At 36.9% G+C, this 13243-nt stretch overlaps 3 protein-coding genes across 3 annotated transcripts; 1 reads left to right on the forward strand and 2 right to left on the reverse strand.

Annotated features, from left to right (window-relative positions):
• The first annotated feature begins 1142 nt into the window (after nt 1–1142).
• On the forward strand, nt 1143–6798 carry Gprk1 (G protein-coupled receptor kinase 1). The gene is made up of 15 exons (XM_089174736.1): nt 1143–1661; nt 2451–2527; nt 2621–2694; nt 2801–2902; nt 2994–3068; nt 3203–3264; nt 3349–3400; nt 3510–3701; nt 3793–4100; nt 4201–4375; nt 4447–4824; nt 4937–4994; nt 5074–5222; nt 5310–5402; nt 5482–6798. The coding sequence occupies exons 1-15, from the start codon at nt 1549–1551 to the stop codon at nt 5638–5640; spliced, it is 2067 nt and encodes a 688-aa protein (XP_089030862.1). The 5' UTR covers nt 1143–1548; the 3' UTR covers nt 5641–6798.
• On the reverse strand, nt 6789–9674 carry LOC107070740 (uncharacterized). Its single transcript, XM_015329209.2, has 8 exons — nt 9432–9674; nt 8924–9079; nt 8440–8760; nt 8198–8365; nt 7920–8119; nt 7666–7834; nt 7382–7541; nt 6789–7296 (listed from the first exon to the last, which is right to left on the reverse strand). Exons 1-8 carry the CDS (start codon nt 9594–9596, stop codon nt 6884–6886), a joined length of 1752 nt encoding a protein of 583 aa, XP_015184695.2. The 5' UTR covers nt 9597–9674; the 3' UTR covers nt 6789–6883.
• Nucleotides 9675–9813: 139 nt separating this feature from the next.
• mRpL50 (mitochondrial ribosomal protein L50) lies at nt 9814–13190 on the reverse strand. The gene is made up of 5 exons (XM_015329211.2): nt 13050–13190; nt 12619–12737; nt 10664–10866; nt 10355–10474; nt 9814–10145 (listed from the first exon to the last, which is right to left on the reverse strand). Exons 1-5 carry the CDS (start codon nt 13131–13133, stop codon nt 10009–10011), a joined length of 663 nt encoding a protein of 220 aa, XP_015184697.1. The 5' UTR covers nt 13134–13190; the 3' UTR covers nt 9814–10008.
• Between the last annotated feature and the right edge of the window lie 53 nt (nt 13191–13243).

Here is a 13243-nt window from a genome sequence, read left to right on the forward strand (position 1 = left end):
ATTAATCGTATATCTTGATGATAGGAAAATAATTGTACTTGATTAATCGTACTTGAAAAAAAACTCAATTGTAGATATTCCGAATTAAGTTGTGATCATTTCGCTAGTACTAGTCGTTAGTACTTAAAACATGCTTTTTGTAATTTTAATCGTCGCATAGTCGTCTAGTCCTTTGAATGACTTTTTATAAAATGAAATATAGTCTTGCTTGCTAAATAATCTGCATTATATCATAGATATAACCAGACATTTATAAGTTTTTGTTCATTAATGTTTTAATTTAGTCAAGCAATTGAACAATAATAATCCCAAAAAAGGTCTATTTGATAGACTCGTTTGGCGCTAAAGATGATTCAAAATTTGGCGGGATTAATGAGAGGTGTTACGTCAGAAAAAGGCGCTGCAGTCGATTGGAAAAACTAATCTCGAAGTAGCCAATCAACGAACAGCGCAAGGCTGCGCAAAATTAATGCGCAAAGGCAAAGAGAATCGCGATCTCGCCGACTGTCAGTCAGTAATGAGTAACGAATGCTCTGTCAAAATATTTTTGAGCATCGCGGTATTTTTCGCGAGCGAACCTATCAACGTAGAATAGAATAGACATACAAGTGCGTAATTTGTAATCTTTATTTCTTGGCTTAAGACTTGTTACACGCGATAAGTATGATCAAAAGCGAGCGCTTTGACATTAGAAAAGCCGCGTAATACGAGCGCATATATCGCTATAAGAAGAATACACAGTATCCTATTCTATAATAAATTTCACCTTCCTTCTTAGAGCATTCAGAAAACAGTGAGGGGAAACAGTGAGGGAAACAGTGAGGGGGAAAAAGCGATTGTTTGCATTGTTTGCATTTTTTGCTAATTATATTAGGCGAGATCTAGAGAAAGACAGAAAGGGTAAGAGGGAAAAGATCTATAGACTCTTCCTTTTTCTTTCTGGAAATTCGTCTTTTCTCTTTCTTTACACCCCCCGCCACCGACCCCTACCGCTTACCAACAGTCGGACGTAACCTCTGCGTATTCCGTTCGCGTCCTGTTTCTACGCCGTCGTCATCGTCATCGTCATCGTCATCGTCGTCGTCGTCGTCGTCCATCAAGTTTTGTCTCCAGTAGAAAAGAAAAAGGCAAAGATCGAGCATCCGTCCATCGTAATGTCGTCGATATTAAGATCGTTTATATTCCGGTCCGTGTTCATACTCACATTCTTCTATACGTTACCGTCAATGTCATCTTTGGCGTGGTGCTAAAAATATGCAACTTTAAGGGAAGAGACAAACCACACGCGTTTACCCCACATCCTGAAAGTGTAAATCGACGTAGCACGAGCTGCGTGTGAAAGGAGAAAAGGCAAGTGGCGGTGGAGGTGTAGTGGTGGTGTAGTGGTGGTGGTGGTGGCGGTGGTGGTGGTGGAGGTGGAGGTGGAGGTGGAGGAAGAAGAGAAGAAGACGGCGCTGGAGGACACCTCGTGCGTGCTCGCTCCGAGCGGGTAACCGTCGGAGTACTAACTGTTTCCTCTTTGCAACTAGAAACTATCATCGGGGAAAAATGGCGGATCTAGAGGCGGTACTGGCAGACGTCAGCTATCTGATGGCTATGGAAAAGAGCAAGTGTACACCGGCTGCCCGCGCTAGCAAGAAGATCGTTCTGCCCGATCCTAGGTATTCCCTTCGACCCAATTTCTCTTTTCAATTTTGTCTTCCTTCGCACGATTATCTCTTCCTTGTAGCTCTCTAACACATCTTCCTTTACCCCTCCTCCTTTTACTCAGTCGCTCATTCACCTACTCTCTTGTTATCTCTCTCTCTCTCTCTCTCTCTTTATATATTACACACGTATATATATACGAGTATATATGTATATATCAATTTCTCATTCCCTCTCCCTCTCTCTCTCTCTCTCTCTCTCCCGTTTCTCGTCTATTTTTTTCTTTCTCCATGCTTGCTTACTCGCTCGCTCGCTCGCTCACTCACTCACTCATCCACCCACTCACCACCCTCTTGCTCGCAGAGACTCCTCACTGATTCAGGTTAAATAGACGAATGTAGGAACCAACAATACATGGCTAAGGTATATACCCATGGATACGTCGTGATGAGAGGAATACATTAAAAAAAGATCTTTCCATTTACGTTGTTCAATATACGTACATACGTCGATAGTTAAGACTTGAGGAATACATTTTCTTGCATCCTGTTTTTGCCATTTGCATATATCTTTAATTTTCTACTTTATTCCTCCTCGCCTATTTGAAATTTTCATTTGACTATTTATATATTGAAAAGCATTATTTGATTTTTTCCTTTATCAATCCAAGTATAACAAAGTATGAAATCAAATGTAAGAATTAGCAAGCTTAATAAATGATATTGTTATATAAGGAAAATAATGTAATAATAATAATAATAATAATAATAATAATAATAATAATAATATAATGTTTGTTTCAGCGTCAGAAGTGTAATGCACAAATATCTCGAGAAGAAGAGTGAAGTGAATTTCGACAAAATATTCAATCAAATGTTAGGTGCATATAATTATTTCATTTTCTATCTTTTCATTGACTTGATTGGATCTAAAAAAGATTTAAATTTATATAAAAAATGTTCTTCTCTCTCAGGTTATCTTTTATTCAAAGACTTCTGCGACAATGTGGCGGAGGAACCAATTCCACAACTCAGGTTTTACGAAGAGGTCTTTAGATTGCTCTACAAACAAAATGAAATTAATATTATCTGCTTGCATTTTAGCCTATCCTTGTATTCAACTTTACATTCATTTTGGTATTTATATATTTTAGATTAAAGGTTATGAAAAACTCGAATGTCCAGAAGAAAGGAGAAAAACTGCCAGAGAAATCTATGATAATTTTATCATGAAAGAATTGCTTGCGCACGCGCACGTAAATATATTTCCAATAAATACTAACTATTTATTTACAAAATATTCATTCTATATATTAATTACTCTTTACATTCCTTTTGCTTTTGCAGGAATACTCAACGGATGCTGTTGCTCACGTACACAAGTATCTTATGAAAAATGAGGTTCCCATTAATCTGTTTGAGGTATGTATATATTGCTTCCAAATTAAATATCTTATATTAAATGTGCACGAGAAAAATGATATTTCATTATTATTCGAATAACAATTAAAATAACGATCACATTATTATTATTATTATTATTATTATTATTCTAGCCTTACATAGAAGAAATTTTTAATCATTTACGTGGTGAACCATTTAAAAAGTTCTTGGAAAGGTAAGTGTTGTTGTTGTTGTTGTTGTTTAGATTTCAGATTTTATTTAAGATATTTTAATTGATCTAATTGATGCGCATTTTTAGTGATAAATACACTCGTTTTTGTCAGTGGAAAAATCTGGAATTAAACATTCAGGTATAGTTCAGGTGTTTCTGTCAAATTCTGTCATTTATATTTGTAAATCAATATTGATAAATTTGATCTTAAAAAAAAAAAAAGAAAAACAAAATGTCTATTTTTGCAGCTGACAATGAACGATTTCAGCGTACATCGAATTATAGGAAGAGGCGGATTTGGTGAAGTTTATGGTTGTCGAAAAGCAGATACTGGAAAAATGTATGCTATGAAGTGCCTCGATAAAAAGCGTATTAAAATGAAACAGGGTGAAACATTGGCACTTAACGAAAGGATAATGCTCTCTCTAGTCAGTACTGGGGTAAGAATTGCTATAGGAACATACTAAGAATGTAGTAGTGAAAGACTAAGATATAGAAAGGCTATAATTTGATGATTTTCATATCTTTTAGGTGGATTGCCCATTTATAGTATGTATGACATACGCATTTCACACACCAGATAAATTGTGTTTTATATTGGATTTAATGAATGGCGGTGATTTACATTATCATTTAAGTCAACATGGTGTATTTAACGAGCTGGAAATGAAATTCTATGCAGCCGAAGTAATTCTCGGTTTGGAGCACATGCACCGCAGATATATAGTATATCGCGATTTAAAGCCAGCAAATATTCTCTTAGACGAACACGGACATGTAAGAATATCAGATTTAGGATTAGCATGTGACTTTTCGAAAAAGAAACCTCACGCAAGCGTGTAAGTATATATATATATATGTATATTACGATATAAGAGTATTATATATGGCAATTTAATGGAGCATCTTGAAACGTAATTAATAGCAATCATCTTTCAGAGGTACACATGGATATATGGCACCGGAAGTCCTTTCGAAAGGAACACCCTATGATTCCAGTGCGGACTGGTTTTCCTTTGGATGTATGCTTTATAAACTTTTGAAAGGACATAGTCCTTTCAGACAACATAAAACTAAGGACAAACATGAGATCGATCGAATGACTCTCACTATGGTGAGATCTACACTTTCGTTCAAACTTCGAATTATTTTAAATGAAATAATGTATATTTATCATTATTTCAGAATGTTGAATTACCTGAAACATTCTCAAGAGAACTGCGATCGCTTTTAGAAGGTTTACTACAAAGGGACATCAACAACAGACTTGGATGTCGTGGAGGAGGAGCAGATGAATTAAAGGCGCATCCATTTTTCAACGGGATAGATTGGCAACAGGTTTACTTGCAAAAATATACACCACCTTTAATACCACCCCGTGGGGAAGTGAATGCTGCTGATGCTTTCGACATTGGTTCCTTCGACGAGGAAGACACTAAAGGCATTAAATTAACAGATGCTGATCAAGATCTATATAAAAATTTTCCTCTTGTTATTTCTGAAAGATGGCAAGCTGAAGTAGCCGAAACAGTTTTCGAGACGATTAATAATGAAGCAGATAAGGTATGTCGTCATTGTGTCGTCATTATGTCGTCGAATTGTTCTTTTTCCTTATATGATTTGACTAAATTGCTTGCTTGCTTGCTTGCTTACTTGCTTGCTTGCTTGCTTGCAGGTGGAAAACAAGAAGAAATCGAAACAAAAGCTACGATTTGATATCGATGATGAAAAAGGTGAACATTTCTTTGCATTTCATTGCGTTATCAATTGTTCATTTTATATTTAACAATGACATTTTAATTATTATTTCAGGCTCTGATTGTATTTTACATGGATACATCAAAAAGTTGGGAGGTCCTTTTGCTAGCGCTTGGCAAACGCGCTATGCCAAGTTATATCCGAATCGATTAGAGCTGCATCCAGAATCTGCTACGAAACCTGAACTCGTCTTCTTAGATCAGGTTGATATTTCATTACAAATAGTATTATTTATATTTGTTCTACACAATTAAATCGAATTAAACAAATGTGTTGTATGGACTTTCCAGATAGAAGAAGTGGGAGCTGACCTACAGCATGTCAAAGGAGAACAATGTATCGTTGTTCGTACAAAGGATGCCAAAATTGTACTTACAAATCCTGTAAGTGAAAATAAACTTATTCAATTGAACGGATCGTTTTTTTATCCTTTAACGTATTAACAAATATTTGTCTTTATAGGACGAGATAAGTTTAAAAGAGTGGGCACTGTCGTTAAGATCGGCACACAAATGTTCGATGGAGATGCTTGGTAATATGGCAAGAAAAGCCGGCAAGATTTATGGGACTGAACGTGACGCCGTGATTCCGGCAATGCAGCGATCAACGAATGGCAACTAGCCCATTATTACTATGTGTGCATCGACATACTCCAGTCCCACTGCCCCGCAGCAACAGCAGCAGCGACTTTTTTTATACTAAGAGTAAGAGATAATGACAAAGAAGAATAACATAAGGAAAAAGAAAACAAAAAAACAGGAGAAACTAGAACGGGCACGACGTTACCTTAGAAGAGCTCGTTGTTGGATTTTCTGAAATTTCAAAATGAGACATCTTTCCCATCTCACTTTCCAATCCCTAGCCCTATTAGCCCCCCCCCCCCAACTAATGCCCCCAACTTATGCCCTCATCTCAATTCCGATATACCGTATATATATATATACGGACGATATAAATCGCGTTCGCGTTCGCGTTCCAAAAAAAGAAGTTCCCTTGTATGGCGGTTAGCATCGCACTGTATAGAGACTCTAGAAAGTAGTGTCGTTTAATAACATACAAGGGCTGAGAGTGAGTCCATACCTAGACTTGGGCGTTCTAGTTTATTTGTTCGGATGTATAGTGCACGTCATTATATTTGTACGTTAGCTCTCTATGTGCAACGTGACGTAGCAAACTAGCGACCGAAATCATCGACACGCGCAATAGCATACGAAGATTGGTGATATGATTATGATAATGATGATAATGATGATGATGGTGATGATGATGATGATGATGATGATGATGATGATGAGGGGAGGAGAGACATATAGAAAAAGTTCACGCGATAAGGAAAACAATCACGAAATGAACTTGATAATATGTTGTATCATTATTACACCACGAAAATCGTATTCTAATTACTCCTCCGCGTTGTATTGTTCATTTACTTAATTTATTTACACAATGCAGGACGGTTTTGTATTATCTCTAAGGATAACAAAAAACAAAAAACAAAAAAACAAAAAAAAAACAAGAAAACAAGAAAAACGATTTATTATTTATTATGTTATATTGTACTAAGAAAGAAAAAGAAAAGCAGAACGAGTATGTATGTACGTAGGTGTATGTGTGGTATGTATGTGTGATGCGCGATTGTATGCTAGAATGAAGAAAAAAAAAAAAAGAAAGAATATGAGTAAAAGAGAAATCGTATATTGTTGTAACTGTGTACGCTTGGGTGGATGTAAATACACGTGCATCTATCCTAGCAATAAAAGATGCCGACGAACGTAACAATGAACTTTATTTTTATATAACTTTATTTTATGATTTTATTTTGTTGATTTTGTTCTTTCCAATATCGCTCTTGATACACAGTGTATTATCGCTTGCGAATTTCTCTCAATAGAAGAGCCAACTGAGAGTCTACGTTGATCGAATCTAATCGTCTTTCGAGCATTTCAAAGTCCAGCCTTTCTAACCACATAGGAGGATCGATTTGTTTGGATGGAAGAGGACACAACAATCTCTCTGTTACCGCGCACACACCACACCAGGTTCGAAAGTTTAACGGTTCAGAAATATTTCCTAAGAAGCTGTTAAAGTGTGCTTTTTGTTCATTGCTCAGTACCATCCCAATTGCATCTTCAAGAGCTTCTTGAATATCGTTTGAACAAATATACCGACTGCCTTGTAAGTTTTCTTCGTGGAATTTGACGAAGGCTCGATTGTATATTAATTTTCTTCCAGAACTCACAAAGACGTGCCTGCTTAAATAATCCAGTACGGTGATTCCTACAAACAAGTTTCTTACATTGTATCTATTATTTGCTTCGTATCCTAATAAAACAGAGAACGAAATAATTATGCGCAAACATACCGTACAAACTTTGGCTATCCAGTATTTCAAAACGAGCAGTTTGTCGTGAAAATACACGTGGAACGTTTTTCATCAGTGGTACGGAAGTTTGGCGCGTTCCACTCAAGGCAAAGTGAGTCTCACCTTTCACTCTCAGAGCTTCTTCGAACGCAATTTTTCTCTGATATGTTTTTTCGTAAATATTATTCGGTCATATTTTCATTTCCAAATTTTCTTTCTAATCTTTTCTCTCTCTCTCTCTCTCTCTCTCTCTATCTTCGTCATGTTTTTAAAAAATAATTTACCTTCATTGAAAATTCCGCTTCGATTTTGTCGCGATTTAATTCTCTACACAAATGTTTCAGAATTTCTGCCGGTATAAAACTGAAATGCATCATCGTCTTTTCTGTCAAGGATAGTAATACTTTTTCCGAAGATATCACCGTACAAGAACCACCAGTAAGCGGATGAATTCTATGAAAAATAGTTTCATTTTATTCTTAACACAAGTATATGAAATATTTAAAAGATATTTAAAAAGATTTCTATGCAAACTAACGAAGCTCGTCTGGACTCATCATTAGTTTGCGAGATTTGTGTTTCAAGTGGTTCGAATGGATCTCGAACTTCCGTTTGTTGTCCATAAATCGAATCTCTTCTGCACTTCCTTTTACGTAATTTTTTTCCTCGCCTTCGTACGACCGTAAGTTCATCGCCGTTGTTGTCGTTAACATCGTTAACATCGTTAACATCTACAATCTTCAAAAGACGACAAATGTTTACAAACGAAATATGAATGATAAATAATTGTATGTATATATCTATATATTGCTTTACCATTTCACAGGGTTTAGCATTTAAGGAAGATGTTTGAGCAAGTGGTGGCTGCGTTGACGAAGCTATAAATCGACGTCGAGATAATGGTTTATTGCTGACGATCGGATTTTTTCTAGGAATTGGTAAAACTTCTAAAGTCAGTGCATGCCAAGTGAGAGTATCGTTGTTCTAAAGAAAACAATAAAATAGATAATCAATTGCCTGTGCGATTGGTTGGATAAAAGCAAGATAGCTTGACGAACCAGGTGGGCTTGCGAATTGGTTCTTAGATCTAAAACCAAGGTAGTGCGTTCTCGTGGATTGTATATAATTGGTGAAGGAGCATTTTGAAGAGGACGACACGACGCTGACGCTGACGCTGAAGCTGACGCTGACGCTGCCGCTGCTTGAACGCTAGCGAGAGTAGGTGCTGGTGTGGGAGGTCGAGAATCCGTCTCAGTATATTTCCGGAATAGTTCTTCCGGAACAATTAAAGTGTCGACGTTCATTTCTTTGCCAGCCAATAATCTAGCGCGAATCATTTCCATTTCTTCTGGTAATAATAGGGCTTTACCTTCGCTCGCCTACGACAGAATGAAATAAAGAAAGAACATGGCTCTAATTAGTTGTAATATATGTATATGTTTATTATAAGATATTAGAAGATTATAAGAATATCGTTAATATCGTTAATATCGTTAATATCGTTAAAATCGAATATAAATCGATATAATTGATTTCATTTACCCATGTATCCTTCGCCCGACGCACCACCTCTTTGGCTTCATTGTCTACAGGATGATTACACAAGACGGAGCAACCATAAGAATAGGGATTAAAAAGGCCAGCGTAAGGTCGAAGGGCGAAGGGTGCAGGCTTTGTAAACGCTGAAAGTTCCACATGCTGCGTGCGAAGATTATTTTCTCATGATTATATCGATCCTTTCATCTATAAGTAGTACATCTATAATAAGTACTATCTATAAGTAAATGAAATTAGGTGGCATTATTTTGAAATAATCGATATTCAACTTTTTTAATATTTATAATATTAAAAAAAGTTGAATCGTTAAAAAAGAAAAACGATGGATGAGGAGCCATCTCTTCACTCTTGTATACTATTTTGCGGTCTTTAAGGCGTTTAATCGATAAAAAATCATTGAATATCACTATTGTGGAATTTGTTTATATTAACCAGACACATTTGTAATTAAATAGAAATAATGCAACGAAATTTGTCTTCAATGATTTTTTACCTGCGGTTTGTTTCTATAAACAGGTCGAACACGTGCAGAGATAAGGCCAGTGGCACTCGCGATTCCAGGCATTTTCTTGAACGTATGTACACTGTTGTTCTGAATACTTTGCTTTGCTTGCACTTCATTATTGTACAAATAACAGGCCAGCTTTGAAAAGATCATTCGTTGCTTAGTACCACGTTGCTATGTGAATTTGATGGGTCGATCGAGTCCATGCAAGCAAGAATAGCTTTGTATACTTTGTGTGTACTTACGTGTTACCGTGTTATACGATCGAAGCTTAATGAACCTCGAAATGTCAAGTACATATTTACATTGAAATAGCATTTAAGTATAGGATAAGTATAATACTTTCTATCAATAGTAGGCACGCTTCCGATCATTTTACATAACGTTTTATTCAATCTCACAATAATACAGTAATGTAAGCTGAACAATTACTTTATTTTTCTCTTGAGAATATTCTTATATTTTATATTAGTTGATATTAAAAGTAATCCAATGACTAATTGGATAAGAAGGTAATATAGTAAATAAATAACGCGAATGTTGTTTCAAATCTCAAATGAAGATTTTATTTGAGCCGTCTATATTCTTCATAAAACGGATCTTCCAGCTTAAAACCTTTGTATTTCTTCTTATATTTCAAACCAGTGACGATATTCGAGCTGAGCGGAAAAGCTGTCTTGCCATCAAACATCGTGTCTGTATCTGAGAGAATATTATCGATTGAGTAGCTGTTTAAACGGCGCATGGTTCATGGCTCTCTCTCTCTCTCTTTATATATATATAGTTATAGAAAACATTCTAATCGTTACTACGTATTCGAAAGAAATTTGTGTTCAAATGTTATATATACTATTGTGCAATAGTAATACAATAAATACTGTATCATTTTATCGATTAAATGTTCATCTTACCTGGATGGAAACGATGATATTCGTATTGTACGTGCAAGTTCTTTGGAAGCTGCATTCTTCGCAATGTATCTAGCGGCGTGGCAACATCCACCGCATTACGATAAAATTCTTTTAGGTCCCCTATATATATACCAATCGAGGAAAAGGGAGAGTAGAAAAGATATATACTTATATAATTGTGGAAAATGTTCGTTCACTTTTGCACCTTCTTTTGCAGCTTGTTTTGCAGCTTCTTTTGCACTCGTAGTCGAGCATTGCAAAATTCAGTGGCATATGAAAACAAAAGGTACGAGGAGCATATGTACTCACCGACCGTTTCGATGATGCAAAGCAATGAATTTGGCACAGAATGTCCAAACTCTTCTGCACAGGCTGCGAAAATTTGAAAGCGCAAAAGACCACCCTCGAGCTTCGTCGTGTCATTCGTTGAAATTTCTTGGCTCGTACAGATTTTGTCAATTCGTTCGTTTACGTCGGTAGGTGGATCGTATGGCTTTATTGATCGAAGAAATCTAAAGCAGAAAAGCAGCAGATAAGCGGCGTGTTTAGATTCACTCGTTTTTCAAAGATTGCTCAATGGAATGGATCAACGAATTCCAACTAAAATAGAAATTAATTCATTATTACATTTTTGCAATAATATCTGTAATCCAACGTTACACGTTTGTGCCCATAATTAAAATCAAGGAACTATTTCGACATATTATACATATACTATGCATACAACAATTATCTTTTATATTTTTCTACAGTAAAGCAACAATTCGTTTTTGCTTGGCACAATGAAATGTCAAAGTAAATATATTATATTGTTGTAAAGTGAAGGTGGTCCCTTTACCCTTCGTAAAAACCATCTTCTATTCTAACGATTCTCTAGATCTCGGTCTCTTTTGTTACATTGCGAGAACTTTTACAGCTTGTACAGAAGACGGCATCGAGAAAGCAATTCACCCTGCTTTCTATATACTCGAGCAAACCCTTAGGCGTTCATCCTATTTGGAGAGTGGACCGTTTTCCTTGACGACAGGATTGATTTTGCATGGGATCAATTGTATTGTTATATAAATTCGAGATTATCGTCTTATTAACTATAATTAAAGTTTTATACTTAAATCGCGTGTATTTTCTATAATATGTATGTACTCTTGTGGTAAAAGAGCTAGCTCTAAAAGCGCAGCATGCTAAAACGGTCGACGATGCGATGTGTTCCCCCGTGGGCGAGGGTAGAAGGTGGTAACGATGATGTCGCACACTCGACCAAGGGAGGATCGGTACGGAGTGAAGGGAGACGGAGGAATAGGAGATCGATGTCCACCGATAGGACGCTAGTGCCCTCAAGTGCACCCTTTTGAAATACGTTACTGAAGGATACCAGTGCTGTAACATGAGAAAAATGCGTCCATCTACCTTCCCGAGCGAATCACATTTTTTTCTTTATACATTTTAGCTAAAATGAACATCCAATTGGAATCAAATTCAAATACATCGAGCAGAGATTTCTAATCGTTTGATAAGAAACGATAGGCCGATCTATTCCCTTGTAGGTATCATCATCAAATATATTTAGATGCGAAATATTTATTCAGCCTAGTTTGCTTTACGTTTGATTAGTCAAGATTCGCATAGTGTTGCGAGCGGAATATAACAAAGCAATGAGAAAGAAGGAAAGAAAGCAGGAAAAAAAAGAAGAAAGATAGAAAGGAGAGAAGGCGATAGCGATAGAGAGAGAGAGAGAGAGAGAGAGAGAGAGAGAAAGAGAAAGGAGAACGGACGTCTTCCACATACCGCGTTGACAGGTAGACGCGAGACGATTGCTACGCTACGTTTCTCGATGTCTCGCGTATTCTGTGAGAAAAAAAGGGTCAGTGCCCCTAAGCATTTTTTTTTCGAATTTTCTAAAGATCAATTTCTTTTATTTATTCGTCATTAAGATAAAATCGATGGAAATATAACAAATAAGAGCAACTTTGAAATAATCATTAGAAAAAATAAAATGAGAATATGTATAATCGAAATGACAAAATATCTGGAAAAATCGATGAACGAGGCACCGAAAGTCGCTCGGGACAGCCCTGCAAGTCGTAGACGATCGGAACACGATTTGCGCGCTCGGATAGGCTCGGCCGCTGCGCGAAAAGTGGGAGAGGACCGAAGGAGGTGGGAGAGGAGAGCAGTATGGCCGCAGCCCGTTCTCAGGCGGTTGACCAGCTGCGCGACGTAACGTGACGAAATTACGTTTCCTTCAAAAGCGATTGACCGCTTACCCTTTCGCGGAAAGAGACTTCTTAGTAGCTTCCAACTTCGGATTCTGCTTGAAGACATTTTTGGCAGGACTACTTAGCTTGCTCGCGAACCGCGCACTGTCGCGACGCGCATTCCTTGTCTGCGATCAAAAAAAAAAAAAAAAAAGAAAGTGAACGAGAAAGAATTAACAATATAAAGAATAAACAGTATAAATAAGAAAGAGGAAGGAGGAGAGGGAGAGAAAGAGAGAGAGAGTGTGTGTGTGTGTGTGCGTGTGTGTGTGTGAGAGAGAGAGAGAGAGAGTAGAAATGATAGTGACACATCGTTGGTATTTGTGCATGGTGTTGAGAACGGTCGGATTAAAATATCTGGCCGATATAAAGTGAAAATGTCGTTGGTGAAGTGTTAAAAAATAAAACTAAACACCTTATTAGAAGTTTTTCTTACTAACCGTAGAGAACGCAAATAAAGCGGATGTACTTTTGAATGAAATCCCATAAGAGGCATGCCTGATGAGCGCCGCCATATTTTTCATCGTCGATCGTCGTCGGAGAAAGAAACTTTACGAAACGAACGTAGTAGCAACCATCAGAAATATCGGGACTGATCGTGAGGGGTCGCCTCGGGCGGCTGCGCTTGTTGTTT

This window comes from Polistes dominula, unplaced genomic scaffold (genome assembly GCF_049000335.1).
Source record: "Polistes dominula isolate Pdom_NZ unplaced genomic scaffold, Pdom_raw_medaka contig_16, whole genome shotgun sequence".
NCBI lineage: Eukaryota > Metazoa > Arthropoda > Insecta > Hymenoptera > Vespidae > Polistes > Polistes dominula.